Raw genomic sequence first — 22,059 nt, 5'->3', positions numbered from 1 at the left:
ACAATAATCGGCAAAAAGGTGTAACATCGTCGAAATAGAACTAATTATTTAATTATCATCCTTTAGTTCAGATCGAGAGTCGGGAGAAAGGTGTTAAGTAATCAGCTTATAAATAATTTATTTATTAGTACGCTTCTTTTGATTTGCTAATCTTTAAATACGACGTTTGCCATCGGCCGCTATATTGTAGGCAGACAACAAGATCAACTGACTGTGTATTCCAAGTGTACAGTGTCTGCGCATGAATGACCCAATATCATGTGTGAGCAAACTCATTGCTGATTGGCCAGCTACCACGTGCGCTTCAATAACAATAAAAATGATATGCGGATAACGTAGACAAATTTGACAAGTTTATTGACCGTCGCCGAAAAATACGCGGTCCGATTTTTTTCGAATTTTTGGCTCAAAAAAGATTAGGACCGGCGGCAAAAAATTAGGTAGGGTCGGGCCACCGGAAACAAACAATTATTTTTGTTACGCCTAAACACTATATAATGCACCCCTCTTAAGTGGTAACCCCGTTTCTCCGGCCAGCGGTCAGCAATTTTGCATCCCAAATGTTAAATTTCCCCCATATGAGTGGTCACGCGCGAGTAAGTCAGTCATGTACATGTACATTGGCAAAAGTACACCGACGCAACGGCGAAAAAAATTGAAACATACTTCCAGTCTGCGGATTAGGCTGTGAAGTACTGAAGCGTGATGTGTGATAAACATTTTGACAGCCAGTTTGCAAATTGCAATTAATTAGCGGCGGATTATCATTATCGGGTTTAAAGCAATATGAGACCGTTTGATCTTATTGTTTCCGCATGTGCGAATATCACCTATTATTACTGGAAAAGAGATTATTAATTCATAATTTATTATTTGTAGTTGTTGAATCATACTATTTCAATCACACATTATGACAATTATCAACCAATTATAAGTTAAAAAGAACAACGAAACTTTTAGCCGAAATCAACTGATCTACATATTCTCTGTGCTACAAAGTTTTTATCCAAAAAACAATACACGCACGCTTATCACGTGACATTGTACATTGGTGAATAATTTTTGCGCGCTTTTGTCGGGACAAAGGAAATACATGAGGACTTTTTTGATGCTAGAATTTGTAAACGTCTCGTTAACATAAAACAATCGGGATTGATAGTGACACGAGAGTTATTCACGCATATCTGATTCACAACTGTTCCCATCTTAAGTGCATTGGGCCATACAACGCGCATGGTGTAAACAATGAATCATGAGAATGATTCTTTTTGGCTCATACATGCCAGTCATGTTTCAGCGAAATGCTGACTGAAAAATAAAGACTTAGCCAGGCATTGGGACGTTATTTTTCATTGACTTCATTCTGATGATGATGATGATATTGATGATGATGAGAAAGATTAATATAATATTTTTTTGAATGATAATGTTGTTTTATAGCTGATTTTAGAAAGGAAGAAATAAAATTATTTTAAGTCTATACATTGTTTAGTACATGTTCACATATTTACCATTTTGTTTATACAAAAATTGAACAGTTGGCCACTCATCAACTCCAGACTACCTATGACCCAACCCCCTCTTACCCCTCTTAAGAGGCCCGCCCGCTTAAGCAGCCAATTTGGCTGTTTACCTTGACTGGCTGCTTAAGAGGGGTTGGACTGTACATGTAGATTTATTTTCAGATGTGATTTTATTGATGTATTATAACTGCATGGCTGGTTAAAACACTAATAAATATTTCATATCAGTGTTTTTAAAGTATCAGTAAAAGTAAATGTAAGGATAGAAAATAACATTTACGGTTGGTTGTTTAGATGGGCAACTATCTTAAGCTTGCAGGTGCAAAGAATAAGGAGCCCAGATCCAAGAACATGTCATGATTATCTAATACTTCCTTTTAAGAAAACAAAATCAGACATCAATATTACACGGCTGACATGCCTAAGACAATGAAAAATGCACATGGATGAGCCTGAACCTTCTTTTTTTCCTTTTTAAAAGTGATGGGAAAACAGTTTTATCTATTGTAACCTCTAATATCTATCAAAAATTAAACAAGAGCTCCACAGTCGGAAACAGATGCCCCCATAAAGGCATTGACACCCTTCACTCAATACTTTAATGACATATCCAACATCAATCAATTTATAATTAATCTCACAGTGACCTTGACTTTTGAAAAAGTGATCCCAATTTTAATAGGCATCATCTACTGTCCAAGGCCAATGCACAGCTAGGTGAAGTATCAAGCCAATCCGTCAATTTGTTGACGAGTTATTAATCGTAAACGATTCCCAAACTTATTGTGACATTGACCTTGACCTTTGACCAAGTGACCCCAATTTCAATAGGGGTCATCTACTGTCCAAGGCCAATGCACATGTGAATTATCAAGCCAATTCATAGAATTGATTCATTAACTTGATTGGTCAATTTATTGATGAGTTATTGATTGGAAACAATTCTCACACTTATTGTGACAGTAACCTTGATCTATGACCTAGTGAACCAATTTTCAATGCCGGTCATCTACTGTCCTATGTCAATGCACACCTGAAGTATCAAGCAAATCGGTCAATTCGTTGACAAGTTATTGATCAGAAACGGACTGGTCTACAGTAAGACAGACGACCAGGGACAATGGTATTTCTTATAAGTATCCGCCTAGGGACAATATTATTTCTAAGCAGTGTCCTCCAAAGGACAATATTATTTCTTAGGAGTATCCGCAAACCAACAAAATTATTTCTTAGCATGAGTAGCGGCCAAGGGACAATATAATTTCTTAGCAGTATCCACCATTAAGGGACAATATTATTTCTATTCGATACCTGAACAAGGAGAGTATGTATTGTATGTATTTCTTTTTTACATGTATTTCCAATGGGAGTACTTTTGGCTTTTGCTGAAGAGACAGCAATCAGAAGAGACAGTATTGAGATACAAGGAATCCGAGTGCGATATCCTAGCTCTTTGCGAATAGATCCCTTTGTTCTTTTATGTGCTCAGTGTATAGCACTGATACACGCAAGAATTACCTGGGTTTCATACCAGTACATCTCTAGTTGGGTGGTAAACACTTGAAGCATTTCTGAAATTTCCAGTGCCCAAAACAGGAATTGAACTGGGGACATCTGGAATGGTAGACCAGAGTGACCACTCGACCACTGCACCACCCTTAAAGTATTTCTTACCTGTATCCAGCCAGGATATTCATTAGGGAGCTCTTCCCTGCGCCAGATGGGCCCATGATGGCTGTGAGTTCTCCGCATTTAAACTGGCCAGATATGCCCTTCAGTATTTCCTTAGTACCTAAAAATATAGCAATATGAAAGAGGTGATTTTTGTTATTAATGGTGTCCAAAGATTGTTTACTTTTTCAACTTTATAAAAGTTTAGTTTTGAAAATGTGATTTACACTGATTATATACAAGTTGTTTTAGGGATGTTGTTTTTTTCCCTCAAAATCAAGGTGCCAATTGGGAAATTGCAAAAATTCCATTCATTAACTCTGATGCAGTTTATAAATGACGATGATATAAGAATTAAAGGGACTGTCAACCACGACGACGAAGAAAAGAAAAGTTGTAAAATACCGTATTTTTTTACAATTATTATTTTATATTTATTAAAATATCACAACTGGTATATTATGTTACTTGAAAAAAGTTGTCAAGTTTTCATATTTACCTTTATATTTGGTAATAAATTTTACTGGGTATGTCTACCAGGTAACTACCAGTTTACTATAAAGAACGCCAGTAGATTGATCATCATCGATACGTTGTAAACCCAGAAATGCAAACTGTGCATGCGTAGTGAATTGTATATATTTTATATATGAAATGATCAATCTACTTGTGTTATTTATAGTGTGTTAATCGTTATGTCACCTATTTTCGCGATGTACTTTCGATTTCACATCGCAAAATTTTATTACCGAATATACTGAAAATATGAACTTTTTCAAGTAATGTAATACTGTGAAACCATTATTAATCGTCAGGCATTAATTTTCATAAATTTCGTCAGTCGACCGATCGGCGAATTTAAGATCCTAACAAACAATCATGCTCTATGTTTGAACAAAAACAAATACCAAATTGAACAATATTTTAAAACTATACCGTAGACATGAGGCATTAAATTCCAACATAATCCATGCACACATTCACTGCTGTTTCGTAATCAAGATTAATCCGGTTTTGACACAAAGGGATGTAGATTACACAAGGGACTTAACTGACACGTGACACTTCTTTAAAACGCGTGTGCATTACAGCTGTATCGAATGCGTTGACTTCGTTTATGTAGAATGGTAATGAATTAGCGCTAATTGTTTATAACTTTATTACCCATTAGGTGCATTGTGTTTTTCAGGGGTATTGCATATTAGCCATCACGCAGCGAATGCCGATGAAAGACAATAAACCAAATAAAAAGATGACGATGTGTGATCAACATGCGTATTTATCACAAATTAATAATGAATATTTTAAATGCTGTTTGTTGTTTGATTGTTTGCGTTTAACCACACTTATTACTATTTTATATGTATCAATTTATTTATTTTTAAATTATTGACATTATTGATTTATATACCGGTAGTTTACTTTTTAAGAACAAACACACACATAGAGTTTCTAATTTTAATGTTGATATCAGAAAAAAAGCATTTTATTTGAAAAAAAAAACACTTAACAAACTGGAACCTCTTTCGTATAACACAAACAGTTTTAAAACGGTATTGACAGCATTTTAATAAAAATCATACCAACTAGAACACATACCCAATTGGCAATTGGCTTCGTTGTTACAAACACTCGTTAACGGTTATTCGATCCCACTTGTCCGCTAATCATAACAATGAACATGTTAATGGCATACATTAAGAGGGTCCATTACTGTCCCTTGATAACAAAAGACTAGTTAATTGGCATGTGACAAACAGGCCCCATATCCTGCAGTGATTCTCAAGTGTGTTCCCGCATTCGTACCACGATTTTTCGCAACTGCGATTGATCGCGAATATGTATTACACACAAATCGGATATTGACTGACGCATTTTTTAAAATTCAAAATCAGAAATCGGCGAATTTAAGTGCCGACGAAATCGTCATTTTTATAAAAATGGCGAAATTTTGTGCTGTCGAAAATAAATGGTTTCACAGTATACCAGTTGTGATATATTTTAATCAATAAAAACTAACAATTGTACAAAAATACGGTATATTAGACCTTTTCTTTTTTCGTCATTCAGGGTTGACAGTCCCTTTAAGGCACTCAGAGTGAAGTGCACTCGTTTGAGAATTTGTATTGCGCAGTAAAGGATCTCAGAAAAGTGAGCGCATTTAAGGCATAGACTCAGTGTTTTACCACTTGTATGTTTAAACAAACAAAAAAGCTCCTCAGTTTATTAATCACTCGTACACTGCCCATCATGTATAAATGGTTTTATTAAAACCTTAATATGATTAAAAAACTTTAAAGACTAATAATTCAAATTCACAAATAAAATAAGTCAAGGACTGTAAAAATGTTATTTAATTATTAGAAAATTTTACAAATGTACGTATGTAAAGCTTTATTTCACAATAACAGTGACATTAATTTGTGAAAATTAAATTGACCATACATGTACATGTGTATTATGACCTGATTACTGAATGACCTCAATTTAAATTATCATTAAGTGACAATGTGTATCATCTCATATGTATAATAAATATATATAAAATTATCATGATACATGTAGTATCAAATTCTTGTCATTATAGTGATATTAAACAGAACTACATAAACTTAAATAGGTTTTAGATAACCTTACTATCATGTGTTAAATATCTAAGGCAAAGATTGTAGCTTGTGTAATCAATTAAATTATGATGAAATAAATGGGGTTTTCATTGCTTCTTGTAAGAATGTGAATCATATAAATTATATATTTTTATTATTGTATTTATGGCACTCCTTACACTTATAACACGCCACAACATGCAAATACATATGAATTTCTTTATTAAATGTTAACAACTTTATTCATCAAATTATATACTGAAATTATTGTATTATAAACCTATAACCCCATCTGTCATGACAGAATGCACTTTCTGAGTGTTTTCCGAATTGTATTACTTCTTAGCTGATAATTGCAAATCATATACATCTTTTGACAGTTGAAATCACTTCATATATGACACATATATTGCACATGTACAAAATTACTGTCACTTAGTACTGTAATCAAGTTTGCAATGACATGAATTGGCAGGCCTCATGTATTCTTTGTTCGTCGAAATTCATTTATTTATTGGTGATACTCAATTAGTTTTGTAAACATTGTTTGTCACCTACTTCATACAACTAACATTTTTACCTCTGTTGGCCTGACAGATTATATCATATCCTTGTAGCTGTCAACCTGTGTTTCCTTATTAACTAAGTTTGCAATGAATGTGCATTCTCAAATAACTATATTTGCATTCAGTGTAACAATTTTCAGCATATACAAGTCTATATTCAACTGAAAAAGAATTGATAGAACCCTGCAAACAAACAAACCACAAAGGAGATTTTAACAGACTGGATATTACAACTATATCATAGGCTTAAATGTAACATTCCCCAGTTTAACAGTTTTACCAATCAAAATATAAGAATTTCAGCTTACTTTGACAGTAAATCTATATATTTTTTTTAATATGTAAACATATTAACACTTAGCCCAAAGGTTAAGAGATGAATCATTATTTATGCCATTTTGCACTTTAGACCAAAGAGTTTTAGTGGGCAATTAAGTTCAAAGCAGTTATATATATATAGTTCATGTACCCTGCATGAATACGACTTTCCCAAATATACATGCTCTTTGTACCTTAAATTTATAGCTACAACATGTACACAATCAACTGTTCAATACAAAAACACAGCTGTATGCACTTAGTTTCATCTAAAACAGATCAAATATACACCCATTACCATAAAAACATAATCTGCTTATGTTGCTTGCTCATGATATATAATACGTGTGAACCAATCAAATATAATTTATGGATCAAGGATGTCAAAAATTCAAAATTATAATTATGGGATTGACTTTTTACATCCTGAATGAAAGAAGAATCCTTTGCGAAAATGCGTTTCATGATTTCCTGGGAATTTCAATTTTAAAGGGGCCTTTTCACGTTTTGGTAAATTGACAAAATTAAAAAAAATGTTTCAGATTCACACATTTTTCGTTGTAGTTAAGATATTTGTGAGGAAACAGTATTACTGAACATTTACTATGCTCTAAAATAGCCATTATTTGCATCTTTTGATGATTTAAAAACCTGAAAATTATAAAGCGTTGCAAATCGAAACGCTTGAATAATTTTGAGAGTTCTGTTGTTGTTGTTATATTTTGTGATACTATGAAAATTGCTAATATAAAGTATAGAATACATCTCTTGTTGTATGAGCACCGATGGCCAAGTGGTCTAAGCATTAATAGACTTTTACTCCAGGGGTCGGTGGTTTGAGGGTTACTTTTTTTTTCTTTCTTCAATTTCATTCTTGTTTTTTTTACTGGAGCTTTTTAGATCCAATGTTTACATTTATCAATTTTTAAGCATTTTTATAATGACAAACTTCAACACATGCCAAAATCTATGAAAAGCCCCCATTAAGGTATTGCCTGGCAGTATAATACATGTAGAAGAAGCTTAACTTACATAGCCTAATAGAGTGGTGCCAATTGTTGGCGTTATTACATAAGTGAAACCCCTGGCCATTAATTTGTTAATGCATATTTATGAATTGTAGATATGAGCTTTTCATAAACATCAAAGCATGAATAATTCATTGTATGAAATGATCGATTTCTGTAAGGATGCAATTTGCAGAGATCACACATGTTCCTGAAACATAAAAGTGTTTTTTACTTGAATGCATTGGCCAACTCTAACCTTAGGTCTATGAAATGTACAGTTTCTTCATCATGCAGGCTGGGATGTCAGATAATGCCAAATTCATTTGTTTTTCTTAAATTAACCCTTTCCCTCTCAGAAGCAAAGTGAAAATCTCTATGTGCAAACAGCATACAACCAGAACAGCCTGCCATTTATAGAAGTCTGATCAGGTTTTATGCTGTTTGCTGCTCATCAGTATCTTAGGGTTGGAACTGAAGCCTTTAAAACTTGAATCTAGTCAGAACGGTCTTAAGTTATTTTTAACTTTCTAATTGACTACAAATGCGTAAACATACGTATCTAGGTGTTTTCAGGTTAATATTGGGAATAAATATGTCTGATATGTTTTTGCACACACTTCCTTTGATGCAACTTTAAAAACCTTACCATTCCGAATACACTTTACAAATGAAACAAAAACTGCCATTAATTATAATGTCATAATTGCAAGTGTCAGACATGCACAATACCATTCTTAATATCCGCTGTCTAATATTTTAGGACACACTAGAGTTCAAAATCTGTAACGCATTAAACAGCGACATACTTGGCTTAACGCCCAAATAAAATTGTGTTCTATTACCTTTTACAATCTGTTTCGAAATATGCAGACAAAAGAGTCAATATCAATGACAAATTGTAATGTCAAGGCTCATGTATTAAGTCCTTCCAGGTATATCACAATGTTCATGATCCAAATGGGATTTCAGTCTTTCATGCAAATTAAAATACATGTATACATGTATATGTGATAATGTCTTATGCAGACTTAAACATTATTACAAAAGTTGTTAGCCTTAAGTCTCTATTGATAACAAAAGCAACTCATAGCGGCTGCCAACACTCGACTGTGGGTGCAGTTTTGAAGAAAGGAAAGCTTTGAATTTAGAGCTTATGTTAAAATTTTATATTAGAAGTCACAGTGACCTTGACCTTTGACCTAGTGACCCAAATATGGGTGTGGTGCGTAGAACTCCTCAAGGTGCAGCTACATATGAAGTTTCAAAGTTGTAGGTGAAAGTACTTTGATTTTAGGGCCTATGCTAAAGTTTTATATTAGAGGTCACAGTGACCTTGACCTTTGACCTAGTGACCCAAAAATGGGTGTGGCGTGTAGAACTCATCAAGGTGCAGCTACATATGAAGTTTCAAAGTTGTAGGTGGAAGCACTTTGATTTTAGAGCCAATGTTAAGGTTTTAGCACGACGCGGACGGCGTACGAGCTGGCAATGACAATACCTCAGGTTTTCTCTGAAAACAGCCGAGCTAAAAATTAGATAATGGAACATGCTTCACTGAATTTTACCCTATGGACAGAAAATTACCCAAAGATGTAAACTACATTTGTAGACCATGTTTTGAACTAAAAGGACAGGAGAGCTTTTATCTGTAAAAACTTTAATTTTACATCCTCTCAAATTGTTTATGAATTATTAAAGATCAATCAATATTGATTAAAAGTCCTGTTCGGCTGTGTTAACCAATTGACAATCATTCATTTAATTAGGCATGAAAGTGTATATGTAAAGACACCCAAAGAGATCATATACCAGCTAGCAATCAATTGTCTATATGTTTTTGATAAAATTAAGTCCAGCAAACAAATTTTAAACAAGAGATGTGTTTGTCAGAAACACAATGCTCCCTATTGCGCTTATTTATTTTGTTTGACCTTTGACCTTGAAGGATGACCTTGACCTTTCACCACTCAAAATGTGCAGCTCCATGAGATACACATGCATGCCAAATATCAAGTTGCTATCTGAAATATTGCAAAAGTTATTCAATATTGCAAAACTTTAACCAAGGTTAATTTTCAGTGTTTTAGGTTAAAGTTTTGGGACAGAATGACAGACAGACAGACAGACAGACCAAAAACAATATACCCCCGATCATTCGATCCGGGGGCATAAAAATCACTTTGCACAATAACAAAAGCACTTTTCTTAAACATCATCATTACCATATTGAAATTACAATTTTAGATTTATGCAGAAAATTACAATGACCCAATATAATATGATTATTTCATCCAGTAACAGCAGCGGCAGCTGACATCGCAACAGATTGATGATGACATCCCTAGATAGAATTTGTCAAGCTAACATGCAAAACCAGTTATGCAAGTCTTATTATAACGTGACTAAAATATAAACATTCTTGCTTATGTACTTGCCAGACCAGTCAAAAGTAACATTAGGAGCAAATTAAATTTAAGAAAAAGATCAGTACATGACTTAAAGGGTATATACATGTTAAAATGACCAGTTGAAGGATCGTTGTGAATGATATTTTAGAACTCATGTTTATCAGCCTTCAAAGTACATGTACATATACACGTCTTCTGAGGGCCAACCTTGCTCAATACTTATTCTGGCTATTGGATATTTGTCTGTTCCTATAAAAACATTTGTGCTAGTAGGTAAAACATATACCCTTAAAGGCTGGTGTTATGTTATATTGGCTACAAAAATAACAATTATACATGCAAGTCATGTATAAAGTCCGGCGATTGGATTTTGTATATCTTTTTTCTATGAAAGCATAATTACATGTAATGATTTGAGCTATAGCTGTTTAAATGTATTACCATGAAAACTGACATGTATTGACTGGAAACAAGACTCAAACATACCATTTAGCTTAAAAACCAGTCATTCCTACATGTACAGTGAGTGCAATTGGTTCTTAATTTATTGAACTTTTTAATTCTTTGTCCCCAAAGGAACATCCAGTTTATTGACCCGCAGACTTCTACATCCATTCCAAATTACACTGTGACGATATCTGGAAAATGTATGCATGAGCATAATGAAAAATTGTTACCATACGGCATTAAATACTTCATTTATTATTGATATCCAACATCTAAAGTTACAACCATTCCCTCAATGAGAAGTCCATAAAATGCCACAAAATCTTGTGGTTGTGAAGGTTTTACTATTGCATATATCATAGTTAACTGACATATAAGTGAAAAAAACTTATTTAAAGGTGGCTTATAATCAGTATGGAGTAGACAAGTGAGAGAGAAAACACTTCAATGAAATTATTATGTGAAGTCTTTATAATTACAGGGGTTTTTATCTCATTTTGGGGAAAGGGCCTGGCCCTTTTTTAGGGGAAAAAATCACGCGAAATGCCGGATTTTGGGGAAAATACTGAAAAATAATTAAATTTCGTGTGGTACGAATTTTCGTGGATTTCGTTGGTCCGCTGAACCAGGAATTCAAGTACCAGCGATTATTTATACGTTTTAAATCCGAAATCGGTCATTTCCGTATGTCATTTCCGACACTGTCTTTTGTTGTCGGAAATCCGAGATATTTGTTTTTTGTTATAGTTACTTCACTTTAGTACGTCACATTACACTATATCTTGACTAATTAAAATATTTCCGAAATAAAAAAATGGTGTTGTTATTTTCCACTCATTTGGCATAAATTATATATGTTTAAACTAGGATGTTTATGATTACTTAGTATGATAGGAACTACGATGTTAATGTTTACTTAGTATGAATAACAAGTAGTGTGTTAATATAACATATCATTTTTTACGCAGTTTTCAGATTTATAATCACGTATGTCAATTAGTGCCAATTAAAGTTAAAAGAGACGAGAGAGATAACGGTTTTATTTTGGGGACCTTATTACTCAAGTGTTACTACTTGGGGACAGATTGCGCTGAGAATTACAAATATTGTCAAAACAACATTGATGGCAATTAGCGAGCGGGGACCAACAAGTGTGCCACTTTATCACTCTTATCGACAATAATCGGCAACACTTTCATGCTTTAGTGCACATTAACCTCAAGTCTTGCTGTCAACACAGATTAGCAGATAATGCTTCGTTATAACTCTGGGTTTTTAATAAAAGTTTAATTATTATGACGGTCAGTCTTCCCTGAAAATTTGAAATCCACAAAATTACATATCAACAAATTAGTTGTTTTTTATTTGAAATCCACAAAATTACATGTAAACGAATTAGTTGTTTTTTATTAAACCACGAAATTTCATACCGAAGAATTTCTATACGTTTACAGTACTAAGGAAGGTCTGAAATAATCAATTCAAAATATTTTGCTGTTTTTAAAACAAATTCAAGGCAACAGATAATTTAATTAAGCAATATGTTATATTTTCTACACTAGATCAGGTTAACTTAAATGTATTAAAAGTTATTATAAAAAAATTTATTTTTTTTTTTTAGGGAAAAAAATGAAGTCTGGGGGAAAATTTACCTGCTGAGGGGAAAAACAATCCGAGGGGAAAGGGCCGATTTTCGGCGGATCTCAAAGAAGGAAAAAAAGCCCTGAATTAAGGCAATTTTAAGTTTTTGCTTAAGTGAAAAAGGCAATAGTACATAGACTAGATGTTGTTAACCAGAAAAGTGACAAAGTTTCAATAACAAACAAAGGTTTACAATCAAATATCTTTTAATGCACTGCAATACATTGTGTATTCAAATTTAGAAATTGAGGTCAATCAGCTGTTAAGCCTAAAAAGAAAAAAAATGTTCAAATCACAACTAGTTTAACAGTATAATTTCATATAAGAGGCGATTCACACTTAAAGCACAGTAGCTTACAATCAATTGATACAGGCGTGAACAAATGAGGTCACATTGTTATCTACAGCAATGAATTATTATCATATTATTATCAATACATATCAATTTCAACCAATTTAATGTACATTTTGATTACTTTTTGATTACTTAAGGTTTCAGTGTGAGTGAATTATCAACTATGATTATCATACTGATGATTGGTCACATCAGTACCGGTCAATCTGCTGTTATCACCAAATGACGTGTTAAACATACATGTACAAACAATGTACATGTACATGTAAATGTATTATTATTATTAAAGTGTTTCAGGACTCGGTCAGCATAATGATTTAAGCACAAAAGAAACCTTATTAATTTCCACAATGCTTCATAACCCATTATAAAATAGACTTAAAACCAGTGGTCTCCGGAAGCACAGGCAGCCAGTGATTTCACCGCTTAATAACAATCTTGGAGCCTGCTTCTTTATACCCCAAAAATAACAATTCAAAATAGCGCAAAAAGGCCGGTTTTCTGTCCTTAGTTGCCAGCCAGCTGTACTATGAAAATATAACTGGCTGCTCAAATTTTTATGGAGAACACTGTTAAACCATAAACCCGGCCATACTATATAATTATGCAATTTCTGTTCCAATTTATTATAACTGTCCAGTGTAACAAAACATGTATGATAAAGTATATTATGCAAATGAAACTGATTATGCACAGATCCTCTAACAAAATAATCATATCATGCTAAATTGTCTTCATTTTTGTTTACCCAAGATAATCTTGAAAAATGTTCCAATATGTGTTTTCTATTGGTAATGGACAGACACAATTCATTATTCTCAGTGATTTTTTTTGCTTTAATTTGTTACAGCCTGTGCCTTTTGAATTGGGAAAATTAGCGCGATAAACCGTGAAATTGGGAAAATTAGCGCGATAAACCATGAAATTGGGAAAAATTTAGCATTATAAATAGGATTATAAGTAACAGAAGTGATATTGTTTTTAAGTGCATGTTCAGGGAGTTTTCTAGAAAAGGAGTCTGGTCAAATTGGTTTTTTTTAATCAATAAAAGTGGCAAGTTTGGTAATGATTTATGGACAAAAATGACTAAATTCAAGTTATATATTTTGTAAGATGTTTAAAAAATAAAGTTGAGATCAAGATTTAAGAAATCATAATTAAGTTATATGAGACTTCTTTCTAAAAAAAAAAAAAATTTTTTTTTTTTTTTTTTGGAAGTTTGGCTTTTTTTGGGAAATTTTGGTAAGAATTTTTGGAAAAAACGTGTATTTTTGCGATTGGGAAGCAGCCGAAATTCGGCTGTAAATTTGAGCAAAAAAAATCACTGATTCTCTACTAATTTTGTAATGTCCGTCTTAAATTTGATTGTTAATTGTCATTTTTGCACAGGATCGTATTTTTATCATTGAATGTGTGCCATCTTGGAATATGGATGTATGCAACAGGTTTGCAAAACAACATATAATTGTGTATGTCGTATTAGATTCGAGAACCAATAGTTAATTCTCACATTTTTAAGTTGTGACAACTCAATACGTTCATTGAGCACTTGTGGACATAATGCATCGCTCATTGAGCACTTTGGACATAATGTATGATTGTGTTCTCATTGGTCAATATTGATGTGAATGTACAGCATTACCTTGCCTTCAAGTGGGTGGTTAATTGCAGTTTCTGAACAGTAAACTTTCAAAACCTTTTGCAGAAAGACACTTGCTTGTATCCTTAGATCTGCCCCTTCAGCTTTTGAAGTTGATGCCCATGTATTCTAGTTGACATTAGAAGCTTTTACAGACTGGTAAACTGCTGCTGTCATTTCATACATAACATGCGCCCTGAGGACTTTATGAAATATGAAAGCAAGGAATTTTGAGATTGCAAAGATTTTTGTTCAAATGCAGCAAGGTCGAAACAAATGCATGGAAGTCAACTTCTCTGTCAGGTTATTCAAGTTAATATGCCTCAGGAAAAGTTAATGCCAACATGGTCCTCACAGCTGAGGACTGATGGTCCTGTACAATTTACAGGAATGGCTAAGAGTTAGTAAATTGTAAGTTACCTAATCAAACACATGAATGTTTTATAAAAGTCCAAATATATTATTGCTGAATAGAAATTTTATCATTTATAGAGATCTTTTTTTTTTCTTATTAAATAAATACATTGCATGTTAACGTCCTATTATTGATTGATTCGATCAACACGTACAATTTCTCACTCTATGACCGTAGTCCATATAAACGGACTCCCAGAGCCTTTGATAATTTTTGCTATGGCGGCTCTCAGGAGTTCATATGCACCCCTTCATAAACATGGGTGCAGTTCAGCGCAGAGAATCCGTGCGCTTCACTAACACGCTGGGTATACGGACACTAACACGCTGGGTATACGGATACTTTGATAACAGATGGCACTTCGATAACAGATAACAACAAAAGCCATGCGCGAGAGGTTCATCATTTTTTTTTAAAGTTATATCATAAAGATAAGTTTTTTAGACAAGGCGCATGGTCGAGTTTATAAATGGTGTATCCTTTTCTATTGCAAAGAAAAACATCACAGAAGAATAGTAGATTAATCCCCAAAAAATAGAAAATTCGGTCGGAAAACAGCATAAACTGGATGAACAGTAAACATTTCAACAAAATAAAACTACTTAGAAATATTGCAAGAACTTGTTTGATATTCCAGCATGTAGAGTAATCACTGTGCTTCAAATACTGAAATTTTGATAGCATTCAATGAAATATAAACGAAGATAGAGCATGTTTTAATAGGTGGTATGCATGAAGTTGCGGATACTTTGATTCCTGATATAGGGTACTTCTGATGACAGAGACTTTCAACAAATTGGGCACTCTGATAACCGAGTTTTATTTCCTATCTGAAATGCATTTATGTATATTATGGCTATTCTTACCAAACATTTTGAAGTACAAATCAATTTGCGTTGTCAAGCCCGACACATTGGGAATCTTTGCATAATGTAATTACATACACATGTCAAATTTAACCAATGGCGTTGTTCGTTTCAAAAATCTTATTACTATTAATTTATATAATTAATATTATAAGTGCAAATTTGAAATAAGATTCAAATGCTTATTTCTGAAGTAATATATTTAAAATGACGACCGGAAATAGTTGTGTTAATAATAAACTTGTTTTTTAGTGGTAAATTGAGATTAAGAGAATTCAAAATACAACGGATCATGTGGATCAACACGACTGTTTTCAATTGAACTTATAGCAGGACTCCAGATAAGGGGAGAAAGGGGTCTTAAAGCGGCCAATACACCTCATAAAATCCTTTGTCATTGGTGCTCATTAGAATCGCATCATGGAGACGATACTAATGCGTAGCCACAAAATTTAAAAGAGATTGGAAAACTCCCTTCATATTGAGCTTTACACTTCCCTTTCTTTTTAGTTATCATATTCCAAAGGGGTAAGAGCATGTTTCGGTAATTCGTTTTTAATTTACGTCAGTACATACATTTTTATGTATTGCCTTCTTACTATAGCAGTATTTCACAGCGAATTCTGCATTTCTGATTCACTAAATAGAGTGTGCTATATATATCTGGTAAAAAGTGTTGATTTATCTGGAATCGAAGTGCCATTGTCTATGAGATGATCGGTAAAAGAAGTGTCCATGAAATTTGGCATCCGACTCTTAAAACATTTGAAATTCCTAAAATATGTTATTCAAATAAAAATTTAACATGTTGTAAAATTAATGGACATATTGATCTTTTATTTCGATTAGTTGGCACGTTCTTGATTAATTTCCAAGTATTTTTATTTTGTTATAATACGTACTGATCATCGAATTCATGACGATTATCGATAAAAATTTATCTCTTTTTTATAATTCACTGTTTTTTTTCACGACTTATTTGCTCCGCAATATACGAAGTACTAAACCATTAATCGACCAAACAATGTTACGTGTCTGAAAACCAAATGAACAGAACATAAATGCAAAAAAGCTGAAGAACTAAACTCTCACGTGTGGCTTTTGTTGTTATCTGGTATCGAAGTGCCATCTGTTATTAAAGTATCAGCATACCCAGCGTGACTAAACAGATGTCGTTCGAGACAAATTGAGGAAAATAATGAATAAACTTCATAAACATGTTAAATTTACCTGAATGGCAACCTACGGATGTTATCCTTTGCATGCACCCTATAAAAACACAACGATGTTTCAACACACGTCTTTTCCCGCTGACATGTTTATGTTTAAATTTGAAACGAATATCGAATACCACATCGTTATCGACTTTATAGGCTGGAGCACATAACCCGACATGCAAAATATTGGTGTACTGCGACCTAACCAATATTGGGTCAATTTTCCAATATGGGGAATACACAGGCCCGTACCCAGGCCATGGGCCCAGGGGCCTGGGCCCCCCCAGCTGGCTGTTGAATTGTGATTTTTTTTAATTATGGGCCCACTGCAATATTTTCTCTCGTGAAAGGGCCCACAGTACACTTTCCCTCAATACAAAACAGCAGCTATGTTTTATTGTCCCTGATAAACAAGGGGATTAGCGCTCGCCAATGGAGATACACTACGCGTCCCGTAATTTTTGCCTAAATCACCGACACTCGGTGGTCATTATTTATTTTGGGTGAAAAATCATCGCGATCTCGCGCGTTTCATCACGCTAGGTCGAGCATGATCACCGTGTATGCTATAAATATCATCTTTGCGGTGATTCACCGCGATTCACCCCGTTCATGGTCAACGCAGTGAAGAACGATTTTCCTACGTTACATGTAGATGTCTAATCTTCACAAAGATTATAGCAATATGGGATTATTAGAATTGTTGGCAGATATAAGAGAGTAGCCTTTTTAAAATTTCATCATGTATTTCACACCCAGGTTAATTTTTACTTTTTAAATGCTGCGTATAAAACAAAACTAGTGTTCGCACCTAGCTGTATGATACCGCAACTGGATGAGTGATAATTGCGTTATTGATTATGCAATTAACAGTTTGAAGCCATGGAGAACTCATAACTCATAACTGATTGTATTGTAATAGTCGTATTTTCTCCGAGTCTCTCGATTCCCCGGTACATACGTTTCAACTGTCTCAATCACATTCATGCAACTTCTTCCGTCTTTATCCATTGCTTGATAATCCCGCATATGCCCGATTTCCATTTTAAAAGCGAATTCTGGTTACTATTGACGATAAGAGTCCTAAAGAATGTCGTACACGCTGTTTTGTAACCGTTGCGCTGTTTCAGTTCCTTTATAATTGAAACAATTATTGTATTGTATACTGACTACATGTACACACTTAAGTGTCATGTACAGTTCATAATCTTCTTCAACGACCAATAAACAACTTTATTTATATTTAGATTAAATGCAACATGTACACATCATTTTCTGGGAATCAAGAAAGCGAGTTTATTTTGTGAAAATAAACCAATATCTGTTTATTGAATTTGTCAAACTTTTATATATATATATTAGCAATTCTTATAAAAATAAATATCGTTATTTTAAATGTTTTAAGCAATTTAAGTCTTTTTCTGAGAGCATATATGGGAATTAGCTGTGTGAGCTACTTCAAAATGTTTACAGCTATACAGTCATTGTTTTGACAGACAACGCGTGCTTATCTTAAGTTTGTTTCTGGTAATACACCGGATATTGGATGTTTGGGGCTTGATTGGATAATAAAACAAAGATGCAGTCGGCGGTTTTCAGTAGAACTTTTGTACAAACCAACTTAATCAACAGTGCACATGCTTATCTAAAATTTAAGGATCATCAACACGGGTACAAGCAAATTGCATGGACCATAATACACAGTCCTATGGTTACATTTAGTAAAACACGTGGTCAGAAACTAACAAGTTCGAGTAATAAAGCAAAGAGATTATGATCTGAAAAATTGCATGGGGTCCGAAATGAAACAGAATGCCATCAAATCAAACGATTCACTGCCTAATTTTAAGTGTAACAAACTATGTTTGAAATATTTAAAATAACGATAATTGCGAATGATCACAGCTTCCATTTTCAAAAGTATAGGCTGTTCAACATTGCTCGAGAAATTATAAAGACAAACGTTTAGTAATGTTCCATTAAATGAATTTTACACGCTTCTATTTTATTAAATAGATCTAGCAGCCCAATGGCGATTGGAGAAGCGTACATCACCTGAAGCAATGTGTAAATTTAAATTTAGATGCACATGTAAGTCATTTTATGAAAATCAGGACGAAGTGAAAGTATTAATTTTACAAATAAACCAACATTTGATTTTTATTCAAATGGTCGACATTATTTATATTCGTGTCGTCTGTGTATTTGAGCAACTCTTAAGCAAATAGATATGGTTTATTTCGACGTTTAAAGCAAGTCTCGTTTCCGATATTAAACTATACAAATTTCTTCGGTATGGTTACTGACCTAAACAATCATTGACAGATGACATCCGATGGTAATTGCATGAAGTATGCAGAGAAGCTGACGAAATGTTAAAACAATCGCGTAGAAGTAAAAATATCAGGTTATTATCTGTACCTGTTTCTTTCGGAGTGAATACTCGTTGTGGCTGCGGAGAAACTTGAGAACAAAAGAATCTGTAGCCGCGAACTTTGTTGGTTTTGCGTGAGCCATACTGTACAATTGTTATTTCAACAAATAAAGATATTGTTTGTAAATCAGGATTCGACATTCAGCAAGTACGCTGTTTACTTTCATATTGGAATACATTTTCGCGATCTAATGTGATCGTCAATAGTGATGACATTAGTTAATAAGTTGAAATTTAAATCTAGTAGTCACCGCGAATCAAGGCGAGTTGCGGTGTTTTCGCAATGATTCTACAGCTGATTTTTATCGCCAGATGGTCGCAGTGAAATCACGGTGGAATCACCGTGAATCAACCACAGAGTGGATTCACCGCAATTTGCGGCGAATCACTGTGATTTGCCACGCTGGCCCAAACGCGGTGGTCGGTGATTTAGGCTAAAATCGCGGGGCGCGTAGTGTAAGCCCCTAGGCAATGTTTTCTTATCGCCTTGTACACACATCCGCGATCAGTCCCCCATTGTGATCCTGAATGCTTCATCTATCGATGGCTGATGTAACATGTAATTTGATTAGTCAAGGAAAGAATAGCAGCAAATGGAAGCAACTGCTACAGGAGGTCGTAGACTATGGTCTGATAATTGCTGACGCAGGTTATTTTCCTTCTTTGAGAAGGACATATCCCATAGACGTATATTTACCCTCTATAGTTTGATTTTTTTTTGCAGACCTTTTATTGTAAATTGTTAGGTCCCAATTGGGAATAATATATACTTTTTTTACTTTGCGAATGGGGCCCTGAAGTTGAACGGGAACAGAAACACTGACAAAGGTATTAAAACTGGAACACTGACAAAGGTATTAAAACTGAGTATTTATCATTTTTGAAATGAAATCACTAAAAAATACTACGGATAGATAGTTAACATGTTTGTTGAAAAGAAAAACATATTCATAAATTTGTCCAGCAACAGATAAGAATTTGGCAGATTTTAAGTCAGTATTTAAAATAATTGAGTACCGAGAACTCAGTATAATGTCACCCTATTAATGGTGCATTGGTAAAAAAATAAGTAAAATTGAAACAATAAATAGATCTCATTATATAAGTTAACCTGATCAAGTGTAAACAAATATTGTATTATTAATTTATCTGTTGCCTTGAAATTGTTTGAAAACAGTAAAATATGTTTAATTGATTATTTAAGAGGTTCATTATTTCCCCCCAAAATAAGGCGTTTCGCGTATTCCCCCCCCCCCCCCCCCCCCCCCCAAAAGGCATGGTCTTTCCTAAAAATAAAAACTTTGAAGTTATTGATTTGTGCCAAAAAAATTAGTGGAAGCAATTAAAAAGTTGATATGGATAACCATCATTAGTTTAAACCTGTAAGTTTCATATTCACACCAATGTTTAAAGCTTAAGACTTCCGAGATGGGTTGATGGCTGATTTACTTGTTATATTCCATAAATTAATATCACAAAATAAGGTTTGTATAAGAATTAAAATTACCTTGCAAAGTGCCAAATTCAATATATATAGGGAGGGGGGCCCCCTCCCATATTCTCCCCGGTTGGCCCCCCCAGTCAAAAAATCCTGCGTACGGCCCTGAGCGTACAGCGTACAAAACAAAAACTAAGTCAATAAAATCAATTATTTCTTGCTTTAATGGTACCATTTGGATGAGTTTGTGGTTAAGATAGGTAAACTTTAATAAGTTCTTGCAGTTTCAGTGTTCCTTAACCCTTGCATTGTTGATAAAATTTTCACCCATGTACAAGATAGAGCGCATTGCAACTCTAAGCAGCCCATTGGGCTAATATAAAGCTTAGAGTTGAATTATTGCAACTATCTATGACCGTTACTTTTCATTTACCTTTAATATCTTATACATAATGTTTATTCATCAGGGGTTTTTTTGGCCCGATTTTATAGCCGAAATTCGGCTATGTTCCCAATCCCAAAAAGTATACTTTTTTCCCAAAATTGGCAACAAATTCCCAATTTCCAAAAAAAAAAAAAATATTTTTTTTTATTTTTTTTTTTAAAGAAGTCTAATGTGTATTTTATCTCAATTTTAATTCAATTACATCTAACAAAGTATTATATAATTTTGTTTTTTTAATTTGAATGATTATAAAGGGTTATATCAAATTTAGTATTTCTCTAATCATTGGACTTTTCGTGTGGAAAAAAGGCTAATGAATTTATTTTCCCAATTTCATGAAAATGCCGATAAAATTCCCAATTCCAAAGCCATGGGCTATCTTCCCAAAAAGTGGAAAAAAAACCTGTTCATTGCTTTCTTACGTATTTGCTTTAGTTTGTTAAGCTACTATAAGTTTTATTATTGTGCATTGTGTTGAGCAGAATTTCCTTTGTTTACAATCCTGTATCATATTGATTTATTCATTCTTAACGAGATTCGCGAACGCATTTGCGATGTCAGTGCACCAAAATTAAATAGTTGCTCGTGGGCACACCAACTTAAAAAACACAATTGCAAAGTTTACCTTTTTGGTGTCCATCTTTCACCACATACTTCAGATCTCGGAACTCTATGTCAAAATTGCGTTTCTTGCGAAGGTCATATTTGCTAGAAGCTTTCGAGGATTGGTCGCCCGCCTTTAAAATTCCAGCACTTTTGGATTGTTTCAACGTAATGTCATCTTTCAATGGTATATGAACGTGGACAGATAGCAACTCCGCCATCGTTTTTGAATTTGGTTAAGTTGTTTTAACGATTTTCCACGCAAATAATGTCATTCCTTTATGTTCACATATTGCGTGTCAGCCATTTTTTTCGTCAATTTCCTCCGCTCGTGTCGAGCGATCTCAATAAAATGATATGAGGGACTTCATACAAATTAACGTGAGAACATATTAATAGGTGTCCAACGTATTGTACGTTTGGGACAAGGCCAAGTGAGATATTAATATATATATTT

At 33.8% G+C, this 22,059-nt stretch overlaps 1 protein-coding gene across 4 annotated transcripts in view; it reads right to left on the bottom strand.

Moving 5' to 3' along the window:
* LOC127880873 (ATP-binding cassette sub-family G member 1-like) overlaps positions 1-21,960 on the bottom strand; it is a 53,458-nt gene extending 31,498 nt beyond the window's left edge. For 3 of the 4 annotated variants that reach the window (XM_052428346.1, XM_052428347.1, XM_052428348.1), the window contains exons 1-2: positions 21,625-21,959; positions 3,198-3,315 (exon numbers count right to left, since the gene is read on the bottom strand). In XM_052428346.1, the coding sequence (XP_052284306.1) occupies positions 3,198-3,315; positions 21,625-21,823 (317 nt within the window). In that variant the 5' untranslated portion in view covers positions 21,824-21,959. Of the gene's footprint in view, positions 1-3,197; positions 3,316-21,624 lie in introns of all 4 variants that reach the window. The other variant, XM_052428345.1, reaches the window with a different exon arrangement.
* Positions 21,961-22,059: the final 99 nt, after the last annotated feature.

Source organism: Dreissena polymorpha, chromosome 5, assembly GCF_020536995.1.
Source record: "Dreissena polymorpha isolate Duluth1 chromosome 5, UMN_Dpol_1.0, whole genome shotgun sequence".
Taxonomy (NCBI): Eukaryota; Metazoa; Mollusca; class Bivalvia; order Myida; family Dreissenidae; genus Dreissena; species Dreissena polymorpha.
Note: the sequence above shows the minus strand (reverse complement) of the source record. Positions and strands in the feature narration are given on the sequence as shown.